We start from the raw sequence: 20,778 nt of genomic DNA on the forward strand, positions 1-20,778 counted from the left end.
AAATTGCTTACAAGAAGGTACAGAAGAAAAACTGACAGAAAGAATGAAAAAATCAAAGAAAAACCATGGATGACCGAAGAAATACGGAAACAAATCAAGCAAAGGAAAGCCTTCAACAGACTCAGGAGAAATGCAAAGTCAGAAGAAGAAAAGAGCAGATTATATGAAAAATATTATGAGCAGAAACGACTGACAAAGCTACTCATCAAGGAAGAAATAGCAAAGCATGAAAAGAAAGTGACTGACGAAATACGTTATAGTAGCTACAAAAGCAAGGCACTTTGGGAGAATATCAACAAACTTAAAGGAAAGCAAAAGGATAACAGTCCAGTTCGCCTATTCACAGAAGCTGGACAAATGCTGCAAGGAGAAGAAGAAAAGGAAAACTTAGCAAGTGTCTGGAAGAAAATCTATCAAAGACATGAAAACAAGTTAGAAGAAGTGTGGAACGATAGGGCGAAGCTAACCTATACTGCAGATCTGGAGAAAGAGAAACAGGACCAGATACAAATAAAAGGATATAGTTTCCCAATCACACTGAGAGAACATATGGATATGGCCATGAACAGTAGGAAGAGGATGAAGAAGATGGAAGATATACAAATAACTGAGGAAGAAGTCACCAAATGTATAGGCAGGCTTAAGAACAAGTCAGCGGCAGGACCAGATGAACTCAAGCCAGAACTATACAAAGCTTTGATAAAAAATGACAAATGCTTGAAGATACTGACAGGCTGCTACCAAGAAGTCCTCGAGAGAAGTGACACGCCATCAGAATGGAAGATATCAAGGACGAAAATGATACCAAAGACGTCTAAGCCAACTGCCAAAGACTTGAGACCAATTGCTTTAACGAATGTGTCATATAAGATCTACATGTCAATTCTAAAACAGCGACTAGAAGATCATCTAGAAAGCGCAGAGCAAAAGTTAGAGACACAAGCAGGGTTTACGAGAGGAGGAAGGATAGAGGACAACCTTTTCCTATTACAGTACTGTGTGGAAGAAAGCTTTAAAATGAAGGCACCTCTGATTGTTACTTCAATTGATTACAGCAAGGCGTTTGATTCCATCGATAGAGCTAGGATGGTAGAGGTGCTCATGAAATACAAGATTCACCCCAAAATGATTGATGCTGTGGCAGCCACATACCAAGGAGACAGAACCTGGATTGAACTAAATGAGAACATTAAGTTAGAGATTTTAGTAACAAGTGGTATACGGCAAGGGTGTACAGGATCAACTGCCTTCTTCAAGCTCATGACTTATATCATCACAAAAGTAATGGAGGCAACAGAAGCAGGGTTCAGAAGCTGCAAATTTACGCTGCCAATCCTATTCTTTGCTGACGACGGGCTCCTACTGAACCATTCTATTGAAGAAACAGAGACTAGCATCAGAAGACTGACAGCAATTAGCAAGGAGTGTGGACTAAACATAAACAAGAATAAGAGCAACATTATCACATTTAATCTGAAAGAACAGCACAGAAGCATAGAAGATATTGAAGTAAAAGAAAACATAAAATACTTAGGTCTGAAAGTAACAAATACAAGGGATGTGTTCAGAGGGCAGAAAAGAATCATGATTGAAAAGGCACAAAGAATGGCAAACATGACCTATTCAGTAATTTCAAAATCATGCAACAGACTGCTGATTGGTAAGACCTACTGGAAATCCCTAGCACTGCCATCAATACTGTACGGCTCCAGTGTCATGACAGTCACAGAGGAAGAGACCAAGAAGCTGCAAGTAATCGAAAATGGTGTCTACAGACAGATCTTGGGGGCTCCAAAATATGCACCAAATGCTGCATTGAGAGGAGAAATTGGAGCATCTCTGATGACAACAAGGATTAAAACTGGAAGACTTCAGTACATGAGAAGCATATTGCAAGGAAAAAATCAACTACTCAAAGAGGTGTTAACAGAAATGATGGACGAGGGCAAGAACAAATGGATAAAGGTAACCTATTCCATTATTAAGGAAGTCGGACTCAAAGTAAAGGATTTGTACCAGATAAGCAAACAAGACCTTAAAACACACATGCAAAAATGGGATGGAAAGAAATGGAAGGAGGAATTGTTAACTAAAACTACTCTGTCCCTGTATATTGTCTGGAAAAAGGAGATGAAGGAAGTAACGTTTATTGACAACCAGCAAGCATCAACAATATTTTTCCAGGCAAGAGCTAACTGTCTTCCTCTAAATGAGCGCAAGAGATACAAGAAAGAGGACACAAGATGTATGATGTGCAATGCAGAAAATGAAGACCTCGCCCACTTTATATTGAATTGCCCAGCCTACGAAGAAGAAAGAAAAGAATCAATGCATCTTCAGAAACCCTATGCAAAGGATATTTTAGGGATATTTCTGTTTGAGGAGGAAGATATCGAAGAAAAGAAAGAAGTATTGCTTAAGCTGTGGAAGAAAAGAAGACTGCTGGAAATAAAACAAAGTTCTCCATCCTAGTTGACCTTCATCCTCCCAACACCCAATCCTGTCCCCTAGTGAGAATCCTAGCCACACAAACCAACCATAACAATGCAACCCATCGATCAAAGTAAAAGTTAAAGATTAAGAAATCAAGGAGGTGCCGATACAAAGGCTAAACCTCCGAAAACCATCGCATCGCATCGCATCGCATCGGTACACTTTATACCGAACCCACGTGACCTCAAGTGGTAGCCAATCACCTGCTGAGTTTGAAGCTCCCAGAAATACACAATAGATTGCTTTTGAGCAAATTTAATCAAGTATCATTATTGAAGTCAGGTATTTTGTTTAAAAGTATTAATTAGATTTTTTAAACTGATTTTATAACCGTTCAGAATCCTTTGAATTTTCTTTTTGCGAGCAAAAAATCGGACAAAACCTGTTGTGGATAGGTGGCAGCACTAAGACCACTGATCGATAAACAAAATCTATTCAGTTGATTGTGGTGATCTGAGGAGGGTGGGCGCGCAAGGTGGGCGTGCGATATTGGGGTGTGTTGACTGACATTACGATACTTGCAATTGATCGTTAATTACAGAATTCATCCGTTTCCTTATGATGTACTGTGCGTTTGTTTTCAAGTGCGCCTAGTTTCACGAAGAAGCGGCATCAGCATGATCATTTTATCTTGATCTGTCATCTGAGTGGCACAAGACAATATTCAGATTCAAATGTCAAGCTGAGAAACTTGCCACAATGGGAAAAGACCAAGAGCTGCTGGATGCAGCCAGGAATGGACATTATGCAGCCGTTGAAAAGATTCTTCTGCAGAGGACTAAGCGGTCTGGTCCCTTAGCAAGGTGAGCTAGTGCATTTAAGGCTCGGAATGTGCCTAGTGGCCTTACATTACATGTTACATCTAAGTCATATGAATATGTGTTAACTGTTATATTGACATGAAAAGCTGAACACATGAGCTCTGCTTTTCAGAAATTTTAATAGAGGTTTTACTAATTTAAGTTTAGTTTGAGAATTTTGACAAATTGTTACAAAGGATATATTCTGATTTGTAAGTCATAGCTATTAGCTATGAAGTATGAATTAAGTAAGTAGGTACCTGTACCTACTTCATGTGGATTTTCATTCATATTGTTTTATCAGTTTCTGATGGAAGTTCAAATAATTTTTGGGTGAAATGGTAAATGATAGTCATCAGTCATCACCTTGTGTCTGTGGCCATTACCCCTTTGTTCAGGCAACAGAAGCCAGTAAAAACCAGCACACCTATGAGTATATCTCTGTTTGACCTTCCATGTATCATGGGTTGAAATGATACCTATGCACCTACCATAGCTTATTCCTACTTCCTGTGACCTGTGATGCTTCACAGCTGGTAAAGGCATGTCTACCTTATCTCTCTATCATTTGTAAGGACAGTAGCGGCGGAACACCTTCAATTAACGGGGGGCACTGTCGACTTTTGTTCCCATTCTTTCCATGCAACGCCCATAGGGCTAATGTTACAATGCCAAAATCAAAGGGGGCACGGTGCCCCGGTGCCCTCCCCGTTCCGCCGCCTATGTGTAAGGAAGATAGAGACTAGGCATTTGAATCATAAACCCAGCTTGACCAAGGTATAGTTATTTCCATGCAAGCCTTTTTACTTTTAGAATGCATTTACAAACACCTCCCATAAGTCCTTTTCTTGCAAAGCCTCCATAGGTACCATTCTGTTAAAAGTCAAACATTGTTATTGAGCATCTGGTTCACCATGGTATGTTTCATTGCTGGGATGACTAAAAGACTTTATATGGCTTCAGTGCTCACCTAAATCAGTCACATGCATGCAGTGCTCTAATCAGCTGTTTTTCGTTGACAGTTTGCGCCGCGGACCGGGGCCGAACATACAGGATCCCAGCGGATACACAGCGCTGCATCATGCGGCGCTCAACGGCCACAGGTAAGGCCCCTGGGGACTTGTCCCGGCTTCATGTCATGTCCGAGGCCGGACTGACGTCCTACTATCGCAGTAAAATGCTTCATGGACACCTGGGTGCTCACTACTCAGTGGGATCGGTCACAACTACGAATATCCCCTGAAAACTACGGCTTTGCTATATTCGTCACGAGTCGTGACATCATCCGTACGTAGCTATGTGTCGTGACTTACGTCCTATTCCGATCATTTCGATATTGTTTCGATATTTCTATTCCATATTCTGAGCAGTTCGACACCGAGCTCTGGACGCTGGGTGGGGTCGGCCGGCCTAACTGTGCGGACGCGGCCCGATCGGAGGACCGCTGACCGCTATCAAACAGCCGTTTGAAGGGTGTGACTGCTCGGTGCCGGTGACGTCAGTGGCTTACCGACCGCGGTATCGTGTTGACGATTGTGGGTGATGGTCGCTCCATCACTCAAAGACGACACGGGGTGGGGCGGTCGGCCCAGAGAGACTGTTCCGGGCTCAACGAGCAACGAGACGGAACCCGTAATGGGTGACTCTCTTGAACCCTGCCAATGAACCCGCAAAGGACCTTATGAGCTTCAAGGCTGAACCCGTAGTGGGCCGATTGAACCCCGATGCTGAACCTGTAATGGGCACATTAAACCCCGAGACTGAACCCGTAACGGGCCTATTGAATTGCGTAGGTAGCTGAATCAGTACCTAACGGGCCTGTTGAACCCAGAGATCGACGAAGTAACGTATCCGTCAACTTGTTATTGGACCTATCGAGCGAAGTTCGATATTTTTTGTAACAGACAAATCGAGCCCCGGATCGAAGATCATAACTTTTCAGTCAAGCATCGTATGTTTTCAATGTCTTAACGATACCTACTACCATTGCATCCCGGTTGCATTTGTTAGTACCGCTATCTGGTAAAGATAGGAGAGGCCACACGAAATCGCGTCGATTTGCGATGACTCACCGTTGATTGTACTACCCTTGGAGGCCTTAAAATCAACATCACAGGCGACATTTCATTCATCCACACTGTCTCGGAGACCTCGCCACGCCCCCTCCCCATTCCGTCCCTTCCTAAGTCCTTCCACATGTCGGATTTCGACGGCCGCTCACTTCTCTCTCAGTATATGAATAATTCACCGCCCGTTCAGAATGCGTATCGGCTCACACCGTAACACAGTGATGCCCAAACACGGGTGTGGTCCGACCCGTGATCCACAGATAATGTCGGAGCGTCTGGCTCCCGCCGCGTGCGGGGGTGTGAACGGGCCTTATTCATGCCTCCTTACTGGGCGGAAGGCAATGAGACGGGCCGCGGGAGGCGTGTGTGGGTCGCTATGCTCGGACACGGTCGGTGTCTGACTTACGACTGTCCGCGGCGGCCGGCGGTCGATTTATCACAGTTAGGATGGGTGCTGTATGAATGCATCAATGGAGGCTGATGAGGTTGTTGGCACATGTCCAGATCTCGGCTTGGTTTCAAGTCTGGGAGCATTGATCTCTTTGTAAGGCGGTCCGGGTCATTGGAAGGATAGATATGCCTGTGACGTGTCGGTCAGACCGGGACTTCGTCTCGAACGGAGTTTTTACCGGACGCAGCAGCCATCCGGCGCTGTACCCGGAGACCCGTTTGACTCATCTCAGCACGTGCCCCGGCGGAAGCGTCTCCACGCGTGGCACTCGTGGGGAGGTCGGAGCGGGGAGATGGAACCGGTACGCCAAGACAGATGGGCAGGAGGCCCGTGTCAAGTGTGACGTTTTGTGAGAAACAGGATCCTCATCGTTCATCTAAACATAATGCCATTGAATGCTTTTGAATGTCATTATATGCGGCTAAAACCGAAATGCTCACCACTCCCGATGAAAGTAAAACAACAATTCTTCAGATACAAACGATCCAACCAATCGATTAACTCTAGTAACACAGCTACCGATGTGTTACTGTCGTCTGATAAAGCCTGGTGATATGCGACAGACTTATGATCCTTCGTCACATCCGATTGCTGCTGCGTCACATCCGGTCGCTGTTGGCGCCTGCCGCCGACGACTTTGCTCGCCGTTGATGAGTCGTGGTGACCGCTCTCCATCATTAGTCGCTGCTGACCATTGCTGGCTGATTGTGGCGTCTGGCTCATGTCGGTGACGGCTGATAGTCGCTATCGACGGCTGCTAGACTGGTGCTGTCTGACGCGCCACCTAGTTCCGGCTGGTGACGACTGTCTGTGTCGCCTGGTGATGTCTGTCTGTGTCGCCTGGTGATGTCTGTGCCGCTTGGTGGCGGCTCGTGCCGGGTGGCGACACGCACCAGGCAGCACCCGGTCCGCCATTCGTCAAAACCAACACGCGCGCAGGCAGAGTACACAGAGCATCCGTCCAGGCTGGGTCGGGGGATGGGAGGGACCCGGCGGATGGGAGCCGGCGAGGAAATGACCTGTTCCGGACCAACAGAGGGTAGCGCGAGAGCCTGACGATGGGAGGAAAGGAGAGGAGGAATAACAACAGAGAACAGACTGGTGACCGAATAGCGCCGAATTTTGGCGGTTAGATGCGGAGAGCGACTGTTGGTTCAGGGTCTCGTCATTTGCTCACCCCGTTGGCCAGAAATTTCTGATAGTCTTCCCGAGTCCCCGACCATGGCTGAATCGTGCTGACGGCTGACCCCCACCTTCTCCTTGCCATTCTGGCCCCTGCCGATGCCTGACTGACCTCAGCTGATCCTCGTTGACCCCATCTGATCTGACCCCTGTTGAATCTCTGTTGACCCTCCTTCACCTAGACTGGCGACGACCGGATCCCCTTTTTACTCACACTGACCCCTTTTCACCCACATTGACCCTTGCCGACCACCAATGACTCATGTGACCTCCAAACGACCCCTGTTGACTCCTGTTGACCCGCCATTGACCCTCGTTCACACACCGACTGACCCTGACTGACCCTCCCCCTCCCCGCCACTCTCACAGGGACGTGGTGGCACTGCTCATGTCCCACGAGGCCTCTGTGAACCTGGCCGACCACCGCGGCTCCACGCCACTCCATCTGGCTGCTTGGACGGGTAGCGTTGAGGTGGTTCGAACTCTCATCACCCACGGACCCGGCATTGCCAACGTTGATTGTGTGGTGAGTACGACCGGGGAGGGGGGGAGGGGAGGGACAAAGGAGTTACTGATGGTGTGCTAGGTGCTGTGACGATTACTGAAGGTGTGCTAGGGGATTACTGGAGGGAGATTTTGTGTTTGAGTGGGTGAGATGAGGAACTCTTGTGAAAGGGTTATGCATAGTCGTGCACTTTGTTTTGTTTGGTGTGTGTCACGCTGTGTATGTGCTAGAAATGTGCCAGGGTCTAAGGAGCATTCTTTGTAACAGGCCGTCTACCGTTGTGATGCAGCCTAACAGCTGTTGCAAGACCAGATACATCATATGAGATTGTGTGATCACGCACACTGACCTTCATCGTCCCGAAGTTCGGAGCGATATCAACCCTCGACAGGGAAAGAGGGTGCCAGTGACCTGATAAGGCAGCTGGACTTTCACCCCACGCGGCGGAGGATCTGTATCACATCTGTTTGACGGGCCGCCTAACCTGTCGGGTCGGCCGATGGGCTAGCACGACTGTATGCGCGCAAAAACTGTTCATGGGTTGTCAGTGCGGCTAGCTCCTTGCGCGCCGTGCGTTATGAGCAGGAGAGCAAACAAATTAGGGCGGGGACTCAAATTTGGTGATAGTTGAACTTCAGAATGGACACAATTTATATACTTGGTTGTTACTTGCGATTATGAATCATGATTGAGTGGCATTGCTGCATTTTTTTATCAAGATGATTCGTCATGGTCCATCCTCAGCAAGGATGAAATACTCCAGACCAGTGAGTAATAACATTGAAGGCCGACTTACCTCCAGCTTTTCTTATTCCAGTAAAACATGCGGAAGTTTGAACAGCACGCACGTGAATGGTGTATAAATATTTAACTCTCAGCCGGAAAGCCTTATGATCAACTGCCGGATAGTTCTCAGACACCGTGTATGCTATAAACAAAGTCACTGAAAGCGGTCCCCACTGATTTCACTAACTCAAATTACAACATAAACCACTCATAATCTACCGTTATCCATTCAGAGCCAGGCGCCAGGCCGCTCGTTAGACTGCGCTGGGTCGCCTGTCACGGGTGCTCTACCGTCTCCCCGTCCGTGTCAAGCAGTACCATTGGTCCGACTGTGTGCCTGCTGTGGTCTGCCAATGGAACCAAGCGGTGTCGGCTCGGTGGCAGCGTGATCAGCATCACCCATGACGGGGACATGCTAATGGGGAGATGTCGTGTTGTGGTGGGCAGGTAGCCCCCAGTATAGGCCGTAGGATGTTTTTGTTTATGGATGCGCGGAAACATGGTTAAGTGGCGCCGTGTGGGCAATTTGGTGTGATAAATTAGGGGGGGGGGCTGAGGATCGTGTACAAACTAGGGGTTTCTGCGTCTGGTCAGGCTAGACAAACGGAGACGAAACTGGATCCGTAGATCTTCCCAGTTATAGCTGCATGACTTTTGTATTGGCTCAATTTGCGCTTCCCTCAGCAGTACTTTTTTCTGCTGGCATATAATTTGTCTCGATCGACGATCACCCAAATTGGCATGTTAGTGGTAGTGCTGACTGCGACCTACATGAAAACAACATTCGATCAACAAATAAACGAGAGACAGCCAATATCCTCCTACAAACAACACACCCCAAATAGCCCTAACGTGATCAAACACCGAGCGGAACAAAGGACGGACCCGATGGTGCCTGTTGGGGTCGTCGGAGCTCATCTCTCGGGGCTCGGGGCACAGACAGGGCCTCAGTGACGACCTCGTGACCTTTTCGAGCCGTGAGGGTCACGCGACATGACCTACCGGATACCAGTGCCTCAGGCAATTACAATTTGTAACCAACTGCTAGAAAGAGGCGACGAAAGCTGAGAGTACTATGAAGCTGTGCCGGTGCCTGAAATCATTATCATTTCTGCGGGCTTCTCATTGCCGTCGTTACCTGTTAATCCTGGCTTCACTACGAGTATACGCGTTCCTTTTGGGGTGACTGGAAGTTTTCTTAGGAAAGTACTCGCGCTGGATTGGTTGTACGATCATTTTTTAATTATAAATGCTGTATTTCCGTCCTATTTCTGAGAGAAAGTGACCGTCTTCCTCCATCTGTGTTATGGATTACCATGTCCGCACGGCGTCTCCCCTCTCCATCTGGAGGACAGAGCCCCTGTCCTATATTTCTATGTTGCCGGGCTGTATCCTCATTGCTTTCGGAGGACAGCGTCCGTCTACCTGCAGCGCTGGCCGCGGTCGACCGCCGTCGGGGGGCGGTCGCCATCCATCAGCCGGTTGGTAATGACCTCTCGGTGGCCGCCAGCCCAACGCGCCGCCGTCGCACACTGCTGGAATGAGTGGGCGGCAGACGGATGGGGTGACGGGACTGGCGTATAAGCCAGGACTGCAGACGCCGCGCTGCGTGGGACATTGCTAGAGAGGCCTTAGAGCCCACCAGTGTGTGGTGCAGGTTCGTGCTCATCCGTGGGTGGCCGTGACTCGTGAACTTCCAACTTTAACGGAAGTGGTCGTACACGCCTCCGGCGTGTCATTGCAACTGGAGGTCTCTGTCTGACCCGTGTCACGTAGATGTAAGACATTTACGAATTTAAAACGCTCTCCCATCTATCAGGGTATTTTATTCATTGCCTACCGTCTGGCCAGCGTCTGGTCCTATTCCAACCTGAAAGCCATGCTCTATTCTGACGCAAAGGCAGTGGCGGCGCCAGCCCCTCGTGACCGGTTAGGCACTCTGTCATGGCCAGGTGGGAGTCGAGGTACCCCAAGGAGTTATCACCAAGCTTAATTTGCCCCTATTGAAGAAAAAAAACTGTGTTCACCCGAAGTCAATACTTGCTGAAAATATCACATTTTCCTTGAATTTAGTCGTTAGTGTACATAGAAATACTGTACCTTTGCATTGCGCATTAAATATGTACACATTTACATTTAGAGATGAAGCAAAAATGTCTAAAATTTGTGATCGTCACTCAGTAGTCAGTAAGTTGTAAAGGATCGCAACTAACACGAACTGGAAACGGTCATATGTATTGGCGATTGGCATTCTTCTTTGCTTCCTATGCACATTTCAACACAGCCATAGCTCAGGCCTCCGGAGCACAACAATTCAACAACACCGGTAAATGTTACACAATCAAAAGGAACTACCATGCTCTCTGTTGTTCAGGTACATTGACTCAAAACGACTCAGGATCATCTTCATTTCAACTAGAACACGAAGAATAAAAAAAAATGTTTCAAGACAGAACACTTTAGATCCTTAACAAACGTCATTAGAGTCCGAACGCTTCAGATCCGTAAGAAAGCTCACAAATGTGAACGCAATCAATGCCACAGGATGGCATGCTTACCTTCCAGCAGATATATATACGATCTAAATAGCTGCGTGAGTTGCACACCGAAGAGATCTACTGTCTTCAAAGATAATCAAATTAAAGACGGTCTAGGATCAGACTGGGGACACCTTACTCTCAGCGATACAGCAGATCAATCCGCCTCTCCTTGAGCTGCGCGAACTTCTCAATCACACGCTCGGCCAGCTCGCCAGAGCGTTCCAGGGAGACGACCAGCTCTGACTGGATGTTGATAGTGGCCAAGTGACTCAGACGGTCTTGACCGATCGTAGAGCGCAGGAACGTCTTGAGACGCCGGAGCGCCGAGAAGGAACGTTCTTCCGTCACTGTGGTTGGCTTGATTGTTAAGATGAGGTACAGGAGCCTGTATGTTTCAGGAAATGATGTGGCGAGTCCCATCCGGATCATGTATTTCAGCAGCTCCTGCGGCTCCTTCCACATGTCACGGAACGACCACAGAGCTTCCAGCTCGTTTATGATGGCCTCCTGATTGAACATATCAGGATAGTATTTGAACAGCGTCTGTAATTTGGTTTTCGGACGGTTCTTCACATACGATTCGTACCGCGTGGGGTCCATCAGTTCGGCGATCTCCAGCACCTCGTGATCATTGAACCGAGCTTGAAGAGACTCAGTCACTTGGTCGAGCACCGAAAAGTAGATACGGCGGAGCTCCGTCTCTCCGCTGGTATCAGACTCATAAGAGCACTCCCCATATACTACAGCATCCCCAAAGTCCTTGCGGACGCGCGCTCTTTGTGGCCTGGTGGAAGAAGTTTCAGAGGTGTCTGTGGCGCTCTCCATCTGCTCCACCTTCTCCGTGAACTTCTCGATACTTCTCAGCCGCTGTAATTGGGTCAGCACATCCTGGACAGAGGTGACGGCGGCAAGTACATCCAGCTGAGGCGACTGAAGCTTTTGGAACAGCAGCCCAGTGCGACGGAAGATGTCGTCGTATACAGCCAGAAGAAACAGAAAGTGCCTGTTGCCCAGCAGAGCACGGAGTCCTCGTCCTGCAGTCACTGACTCAGAGTCGGCTGCCCACTCATCACTTTCTGTGATCACCCTCAGAGTTTCTCTGATCGCATCCAGATTGCTCAGAATGGCATGGACAGCGCGTTCTTGGTACTGCCAGCGGGTGTCTGACCTCCCTCTCATCCTCCCTGCGCTGCCGCACTCACTCAGCAGATGGGACCGTTTGGCGCTGCGATGAAAAAACGTGTGGAAAGCTCGCACGCCTGAGAAAAAGCGCTTCACTTCCGGAGTCCTGCTACCATCCATCAGCACCAGGTTGAGTCTGTGCGCAAAGCAGTGGAGAAACGCGGCGTACTTGTACTTCTCCTGAATTTTCGCTTTGACGCCGTTCTCGCGCCCGCTCATGACACTTGCTCCGTCATACGATTGGCTGACGAGCTTGTCTTCGGCATTTGGATACTGTTTGCACAGCTCCGCCACTTTTGCACTGATCGTCTCCGCGTCACATTTCCCCGGCAGCATCTGAAACCCTTTGAACCGTTCTTGGATGTTTCCGGCCTTATCGACGTAGCGAACAGTCAACGCCATCTGTTCTTGGGTCGCATTGTCGGTTGTTTCGTCCGCACCAACAGCAAAGAATGGCGCTTCGTTTATCTCCGCGTCGATCACTTCTACCACTACGTCATGCACACACCGAATGAGATCGTTTTGAATGTCCTTTGATGTTCCTTTAAATTGGCCGCTACTGCTTGAAAGATGCTCGTCCAGGGTTTGATCGTACTTTCGAACCAGTTCCAGAAGTTCCATGTAATTTCCTCGGTTTTTGCTATCATCTGACTCGTCGTGGCCCCGAAACGGCAGACCCAGTTTCCCAAGATGGACGACCACCGACACCAGGCGGCTCATCACGGCCCTGTTACGCCCCACCCTCTCGTTGTGCGCTGACTTGTTTGCAGCACTAGCCTGGACCACCGCCTCCTCCATTCCGCCAAACAGATGCAACTGGAGGACAGCTTCCAGGTGGCTCTTACTTTTCTGGTGCGTCACCATGGCCGTCCCGTAGTTCTTCAAGTCTCTGTAGCCGGTGGACTTCCAGCAGCTGGCCGTGCTATCCGGCTGGAAGAGCAGACACGGCCAGCAGAGCAGGCGTGGCGCTCCCTCTCCCGGTGCCGTCAGCCACTCGCGCTTCTCGTAGAACTCCGGGTTGAATCTCCGCTTGGTTTTCCCATACTGCATACAAGGAAGGGGTAGAACGCCTTTTTAGGCAAGGCAGATCTTCACTCCCAGCTTCAAATGGGAAAAATCATGCACAACCACAATCATACCACCACTACCACCATGCCCATCACCACCACCATCACCACCATCACCATCACCATCACCATCACCACTACCACCACCACCACCACCACATCTCATGCTTTAGCACCACCACTACCACCACCATCTGCATTCAAAGGAAAGACCTTTCCCAGGTGTCTTTTTAAGTGCATCAAGTGTCAAACTTTAAATAAGGTCATTGCCCATAATTCAAAGCCCATTTCCAACCCATATTAAAAACAACAACAGGAAGTTTATTTTCATATAGCAAAGGTGTGTAGTGTACAATCTACAAGAGCACAAATAGTATGCATGGTGCTAATTCATAAAAAGTATAAACCCATAATAGTATAAAGCAGTACCAACTGCCAAAATAATGTACAAATTAAGGATACAAGCTTCAAGATAGCCACATTTAGGTAGTGGTCCTAGCAAAGATGTACCTAATTAGCTATTTGGGCTGCAAGCACCAATCTAAATCCAATGCAATCATATGTACATTTTATGACAAATGCAAATGGAACCATCATCTCAGCATGATGCTGAATCAGAGAAAGGTTCAGTTGGCATGGTAAAGATTGCAGTGCAATATTAAAAGCCAAATTTAAAAAACAGCCCATACAGCCAAACACTGACCATGAAACAACAATGTGATTCATTTTCAAGCATAAACACTGGATTCAGCTTTCTATGCCTTTTCCAACATTAAACATTGAGTGTGTTAATATGGTCTATTAGGTAGGTACATTGAAAATCATTAGATATGGACCATCTTGAACTGATACATGTACAGTTCCTGGAAAGTGGAATATCCCACTTGTGCCTTGTCAACAACATTCAATTAAAGTTTGATGACTAGATTTCACTTCCTGCCTACCCATTCTAAACATGGGTGAAGCAAAACAATTATTATAAATGACTATCAAAATCAGCACATCAGCATCAGCATATCCACAAAAAAACAGCCTAGACATGTTCCATGTATTTCACTCTGACACCAGTCTACATAATTCAGGATAGCATAACTAGTCAAAGTCATAGGTAACTGAATGATTTCCACATTCCACAAATCACTCAAAACAACCAAACAAGTAACTAGCAAAATGAAACAAATGACACCAATTTTGATTCAAGTACATTCATCAAAATACACTATTAAAACAGCCAATGCAGCAATTCAGCACAACAATTTAAATCAAAATTAAACAACACAACAAGAGGTTGAGGTGAAACTGTAATGTCAAATGAATATGTATGCCTCGTCTGTCAATGCAGTTTAATACAAATTTGAAGTATACAAAATATGATACCCTCACTATAAAATTAAAACCTTTGGGAGGAGGGCCATGACCCCAATGGACCACTAGGATCCATCTAGATCCACCTGTGATTCCGCATTGCTATTTCAATTTTTGTGATGCCATTGTGTTTTTAATCTGCATTGTAAGCCTTTTTTTGTTCAATAGATCAGCCACAGTCAAGGGAAGGTATGGTGAATGAATACACTGGTGTCTTGACCACCCCACTTACCTGAGCTTCCCACTTAAGATCTGGTTTCGGCCGCCCATCCTGAACAATTTTCACCTTCTCAACATAGCTTCTACTAGCAAAACTATTCCTTAGCAGCTCATCAACGATGCTTGGGCCAGACATATCTTCCTTTCATTTAAAAGTACCCATTAAAATGTTGAAACCAACATGAAACAAACATGCTAGGACAGGAACAACCAATAACATAGCAATCCCACCAACTATCACGTGGCAATACAGATCGCACAACAGAAACGTTCAGAAACGAGACGATGCCAGCCTTAACCGCCAAGAACTAGCCAAATTTCTTGGCAGGTCTTGTTCGAATCTTGTCCTTTCTCAATGATTATCGCCAAGAAAGGCAGGTTAGGCGTGCCTGATAGCCCAAGATTTCTGGAGTTGCCAGCCCATGTAAATTGAATGCAGGAATCTGGACATGAGGCAGCTAAATTATTGCACACTAGGCTGCATTAAATTTATAGCGAATAATACGTGCATGAGTTGAATGTTGGGGTTAGTAGGGTAACTATATGTTATCAAACCACTAAAATCATCGGGAAATTTTTTTTTTTAATTTAAAAAACAAAACAAAAAAAGCAGAAATCTAACCCAGAAAATTCTGGTTAGGCACTGCCTGAGTTGCCTTAATGGGCGAACCGCCACTGCGCAAAGGCCGAATTCGAAATGGGATGCCGAAGCAGAAAACGTCTCCTCATGACCCACACTTCTCTCTTATGTTCGAGCGTGTGCCACTCACCGACCGCACTGACTGTTGTGAGATGCTCTCTGGGGGAGGTGATGTGTCTGAATCACCGACTCATGATTCAGGCCACGAGGCGGCTGGCCGTTCTAGGCCATGGTCGACCCCATGCACAGTGCAAGCTTGCTACCCTGCCCGGGAGGGCTGGAATCGGCTGATCGTGCTTCGCTGGACTCGCATTCCTAATGATGATTACTCGTAGCTGGAACGAATTGCGATAATATTGCTGTTCGTACTCATCATCATAACAAGCGCTATGAGTTTCGGAAAGGGTGATAATTGGTAGGTGTCCTGTGTCATTATCGACCCATCCTCTACCTTCACACGCCCGCACAGTGAATCCGGGACATGTGTGTAGTGCTGTACTGCTGATTATAATCGATTTCACTGGTTGTCAGCCTGTCAGTCATATACCCGGCCTCAGGCAGCCAGCTATATGACATACTTATACGCATTGATCGACAATCGAGGCGAGCGAGTACGAACTGGAGCTCGCTAGAGAGCTCTATATCACAGGTGTCGAACGGATGACGGAGCGGCAGAGTGATATGATCCGAGCTCATCCGGGTGGGACTGAGTGGCCTGCATGATACCAGGCACGTTCCATTTCAGCTGAGGAGGCTGTATCATGTGGTTGATGAGACTCATGTCGCTGTTGGGTATGCTGTGGGTATGTGGGTGGAACTAGCAAACGTTCCCAGGGCGCTGGGTATGAAAGGCTATCAGAAAACTTACAAAATGAGAACAGAGAGCAGTCATCAAGGCTGGTTTTAATTCCAGCGTGTTGCAACGCCTAAACTGTTCCGGTTATTCCAGGCCGATTAATGCCAAATCAATGTCCAATGCCCGAACCTTCATCCAAATATCATATTTTGGATTATTTCGAATGGCTTGATTGAAGTCGATTGCAGAACATATCAAATAGGTAGTGACAGGGCCTCGGCTAACATGTTAACTTCTGGGGCAAATGCCCCAGTAGAGTCGAGGAATGCCCCAGTAGTGGTCAGGCTTTGCCCAACCTCCACAAAATGATAATATATCCGTATTAACGTACATTCTTTCATTCGGGAGCAATTGAAGACGTTTGTGGCAAGAAATCAGGGGCGGTGGAAGAGGGAGTGCACGGTGTGCAGCTACACCCTCAATTTCCATCCAAAAAAATGGGCGTGCATTGGCAAACATATCTTTTTGCACCCCATAATCCATCTTCGTTCGAAAGAGCGTCAAAAATAATGGCGAAATTACTTCGGCAACTTTTTTGGTCAGGTCAAAGGTCAGGTCATGGTGAAGGCCAAATTTCGCCGATTTTCAGGTCGAATATCGACAGTTTACAAGATGCCGACGCATAACTCGGGAACCAATTAGAGCTACAGCACCGCGAAAAAGCGCATTTGATAGCCATATTAGCATGCTTTCGGTTATTTCTCTTAGATTTGACCTAACGTCAACGGTTTTACCTGCAAGGGGCAAAAACTACCAAAATAGACGATTTTTTTCGGGAACAGTTCTTCTGCAATAACTTTTGACTCATGCCTTGCATGAGCTTTCTTTTACCGACATCGTGTTCCTCTCGTCAAGACGCATCAAATTAACTACAATTTGACCTTGAAGGTCAACTTGAAAATTCGACCTCAGTTCAAGGTCATGATCTGACCGGAAATTGTCATGTTGCATATCAGTCGATGCATCGTCGAGCCAAACAACAACTAAGACATTTTCATCGCTCTAGCATGCCTCTTTCAAAAGTTATTCGCGAAAAACTGTTAGATACCATTCGTGAACTGAGATGACCTCAGGGGCATAAACAAGGGTCACGGGTGCTATTTTCATGTTCAGTGTGTCAAAGTCACGTACAGTGTTTTATGGTGTTTAGAATGACTTTCGTCCAAAAGAGGTGGTTTTGAATTTTCTCCCATTGACTTATAATAGAGGTCGCAAAATTGAGCTGACCTTAGGTCACCGATATGAAAATTCCGAGATAAAAATTGTGTACATGCTGTTGCCCTTATCTTATCAATCGCTGAAAGTTTCAAAGCGATCGGTCACTTGGTGTAGTTACGGCATACATACATTGAAACATTTTATGAGGTGAGGTCACTTGAAGTGACCTGGTGACCTGATCTTGAATGACCTTGGTCTGAAATTTTTACAACACGTGTAGAATTGATGGATGATGGAGCGTCTCCCGTTTTTTTAGATACCTATCCGCGAAAAACCGCAGGAAAAACCGCAGGTGTTCAACCCCCCCCCCCCAGCAGGGCGCCAACACATGCTTTGACGATTTGCCCCAGTAGTCAAAATTCCTTAGCCGAGGCCCTGGGTAGTGACCGTCACCGGTCACCGATTAACCAACACTCATCCTCGGCCTTCGGGTCAACCAAAGGTCACCCATCGGTCGCGATCAATTTACCAATACCCCACGCTCTCCTGCCACCGTTATCGACGCTTCTGCCGGGGTGTCAGGTGGTCTGGTCTCGGCCAAATCGGTCTGCGATCGCCTATGGAAAACGATGATGGTGATGGCGGGGCGATGGCGGAGCGATGACGGGGCGATGACGATAGAGTTGGCGATGAATCTCATCGCCTCAGGTGCAACCAGCACTCACGTTTCATCAGCTAGAGAGCCTGAGTGGAGATAACTTTTCGATGTTAGATAGCGGACGTGGTGTAGATATGTACCTACCGGTGATACGCAAACTGTGTCCGGGTAGCAGTCCGGGTAAGGCAGAAGTGCGGGGCCCCAATGGGCATGGTGCAGAGATAGGCGGCCGGGTCTCAATAGACACGGCCAAGATAGGCTAGCGGCGCTGTATGAGTCACAGGCCGTGGCGCACTGTTTGAGTTGACCCCCTATGTGTGTAAAGTGTTGTGTTGTGTACTGGTCAGCGGAGGCAGAGGGTGCAGTGAGTCACCCGTGGGGAGGTATCGATTGGGAAAGGGTGATGGTCGCCCCCCCCCCCCCCCCCCCGGTACACACTGATAACGTGTGTCTGGGAGTCTCGTTTGTAATGTATGGGTGTCTGGCGGCATCTCGAATCGGCTAGATCCGATAAATTCTTGTTTGTAAATAACCGATAAATCCTCCATAGTCCGCGCGCATGAGGACGTTTTCATTAGTTGGCTGGTATCGCTCAAATTAGTCAGTTTTATTACCATTGGATAAAGTATGAGACATTCATAGAGACATTTGCATCATCATTTTATCTACCCACTACGGAAACACTCTTCCGCCTCTCTCCACCCTTCCTGCTCCACCGCTAAATTTACGACACTCGATATCAATGAAGTCAGCACTAGCTGTCAACACAACAGGATACAGGGGCACGACTTGCCCCGTGCCCGTCCGCCTCGCTCGAACCAAGCGCTCTCAGGTGTGAACTTTGACCAACCTGTCTGGTGGGGAGGGGAGGGGAGGGTCACATAGGTTCAGTCTCGTGACCGGATGTCAGGGGCTTCCGTCAGCTCGGGACAGCCTGTGGGCACGTCTGTGTCAGCACCGGCGCCGTGCTGCCGGTCTCTGGCTGTCAGTGCAGAGAGGTTGGCTGAGACTGATTTGGATCATCAAATAAGGTAGCAGCTCTGGGTACGGCTGTGTTCAATGCTTGAAAAAAAATGTTTGCGAAAAGGTGTTTCTTTTTCCGTAAAATGGTATGTTTCTTACTAATAAGGAGTGTTTCTTTTCCGTGAGTAGAAATGTTTTGCCCACAATCATAACTACTTTTCCAGTGCTGGTCACTATTTACAACGATATTAATTGTCTTTTGTTCAGTATTGCTGTACCCTTGCGCCGTGCGGGCGCCTCCCACCGTCGCCGTCCCCCACACCCACTGACCCGGGAGGCGCGCGGTGCTAATGCACCGTGACAGACAGCCGTCCCGTATCGGCAGCCGACGTTCGGCGGCCGTGACAGTGAGCGACCGTGAGAGGCACCGCTGGACCCGAGCCAGGGCGACCGGCCAGCTGCGACACTATCTGCCCTTGCCCCTATCCGACCCCGACGCCGGCCTCAGTCCTCTCGTAGAAGGGCCACTCGGTGTTTTGGCCAGACGAGGCGTAATAGGGCGATTTTTGTTGTTGGTTAGTTGGTTGCTTGTTCAAGCACTTTCGGTCTAATGTGACCATTGTAGAGCCATGGGATGATGTGACAGGGTGGAGGGAAGAGGGAGGGTGCGGCACCCTGGCCCAGAACGTCTGCTGTCCATTGTGACACATGTTCTTGTGGCTCCCGACGCATTGCGGCTGCTCCGGCTTACAGCGCCATGTTTTGACGCGGTTATTGCGTCTGACACCACACTGTGGCGTCTGCCTGTCTGGGGCTTTGTCTCGAACAACGAGGAAGAGTGGGGTTGAGCGATATGGTCTCGAGGTTCAATGGCTTTCAGGCGGGCATGACGTCGCTATAATGTCGGCTTTGTCGGGAAGTCACGTCAAGCTTGTATGAAAGGTCGAAAGTCTGCTTCATTCCGGTGCCTCACAAGGAGGTGTGATTGGTGGGCTTTGCTCTGTACGGGGGGGGGGGCAAGTCCATTCAGCTCTTCTCCCACTGCCATACTCGGGCTATCTAACATCTCGTTGCGCTATTATCTTGCTTCTGCTGTGTGTTACTCTCGGTCGCTCCCTCTCCAACTCAACCCTTACAGCGGAATGTGTGTGGCTTTTCCACGCTGTTCAGTATCTTAACTGCGCCGTTCGTAGAATGCCTTCCAACTTGTGTAGCGATATGACACGTCCGCCATACTTCTCCACCACTGCAGTCCCTGTCGATTCGATATCGAACAGGCACCTGCCGAGCGGCTCCGTCAGCCTCAGAGCTGCGTCAGCCGCTGCACCTATAGCGCCCAGACTGATAGCCGCCGCCTGCCGGCCTTATTAGATCAGCAGGCTGTGCGAAGCCGCTGACGCCGTACGGTGACGGCTGGTCGAAGGCACGGTGTCGGCGACGGCCGGAGGTAACGACGATGGACAGGCGACATTCTGCCGTTCTGGGCCCTTCCTCTGCCGTCCACCTCCCTCCACTTCTGCTTCATCCGCCCCTGGCGCCGGAACTGAGACGATAGGTCGACAGCGGTGGCACGCTGCGGTATCTACGTGCAAACGGATTTTGTGGAGAGCGTGCTCGTTGTGTCGTGCAGTATCGATAATAGAGCTTGGTGGTGGAGTTTCTGAGTGCAGGTGCACTGAAAGGAGATGTTTTGTAGGACGGTGACGATGACAAGGACGACAAAGCTGTTTTCAGAACAGTTAACTATGCGGAAACCAAGCCGGTGCTGTATGCCTATAAGTGGCTCTAAAAGTCTGCAGTTCTCAAGGGGTTGTATGGAATTTTACGTTATTGAAATGCCGTGT

The 20,778-nt window shown here is 48.1% G+C and overlaps 1 protein-coding gene across 4 annotated transcripts in view; it reads left to right on the forward strand.

Annotated features, from left to right (window-relative positions):
- The first annotated feature begins 2,928 nt into the window (after positions 1 to 2,928).
- LOC122368104 (ankyrin repeat and SAM domain-containing protein 1A-like) overlaps positions 2,929 to 20,778 on the forward strand; it is a 74,043-nt gene continuing 56,193 nt past the window's right edge. For 3 of the 4 annotated variants that reach the window (XM_043341748.1, XM_043341749.1, XM_043341752.1), the window contains exons 1-3: positions 2,931 to 3,296; positions 4,316 to 4,396; positions 7,365 to 7,521. In XM_043341748.1, the coding sequence (XP_043197683.1) occupies positions 3,193 to 3,296; positions 4,316 to 4,396; positions 7,365 to 7,521 (342 nt within the window). In that variant the 5' untranslated portion in view covers positions 2,931 to 3,192. Of the gene's footprint in view, positions 3,297 to 4,315; positions 4,397 to 7,364; positions 7,522 to 20,778 lie in introns of all 4 variants that reach the window. The other variant, XM_043341750.1, reaches the window with a different exon arrangement.

The sequence above is a fragment of the Amphibalanus amphitrite genome, unplaced genomic scaffold (assembly GCF_019059575.1).
Source record: "Amphibalanus amphitrite isolate SeventyFive unplaced genomic scaffold, NRLGWU_Aamphi_draft 000923F_arrow, whole genome shotgun sequence".
In the NCBI taxonomy this organism is placed as follows: domain Eukaryota; kingdom Metazoa; phylum Arthropoda; class Thecostraca; order Balanomorpha; family Balanidae; genus Amphibalanus; species Amphibalanus amphitrite.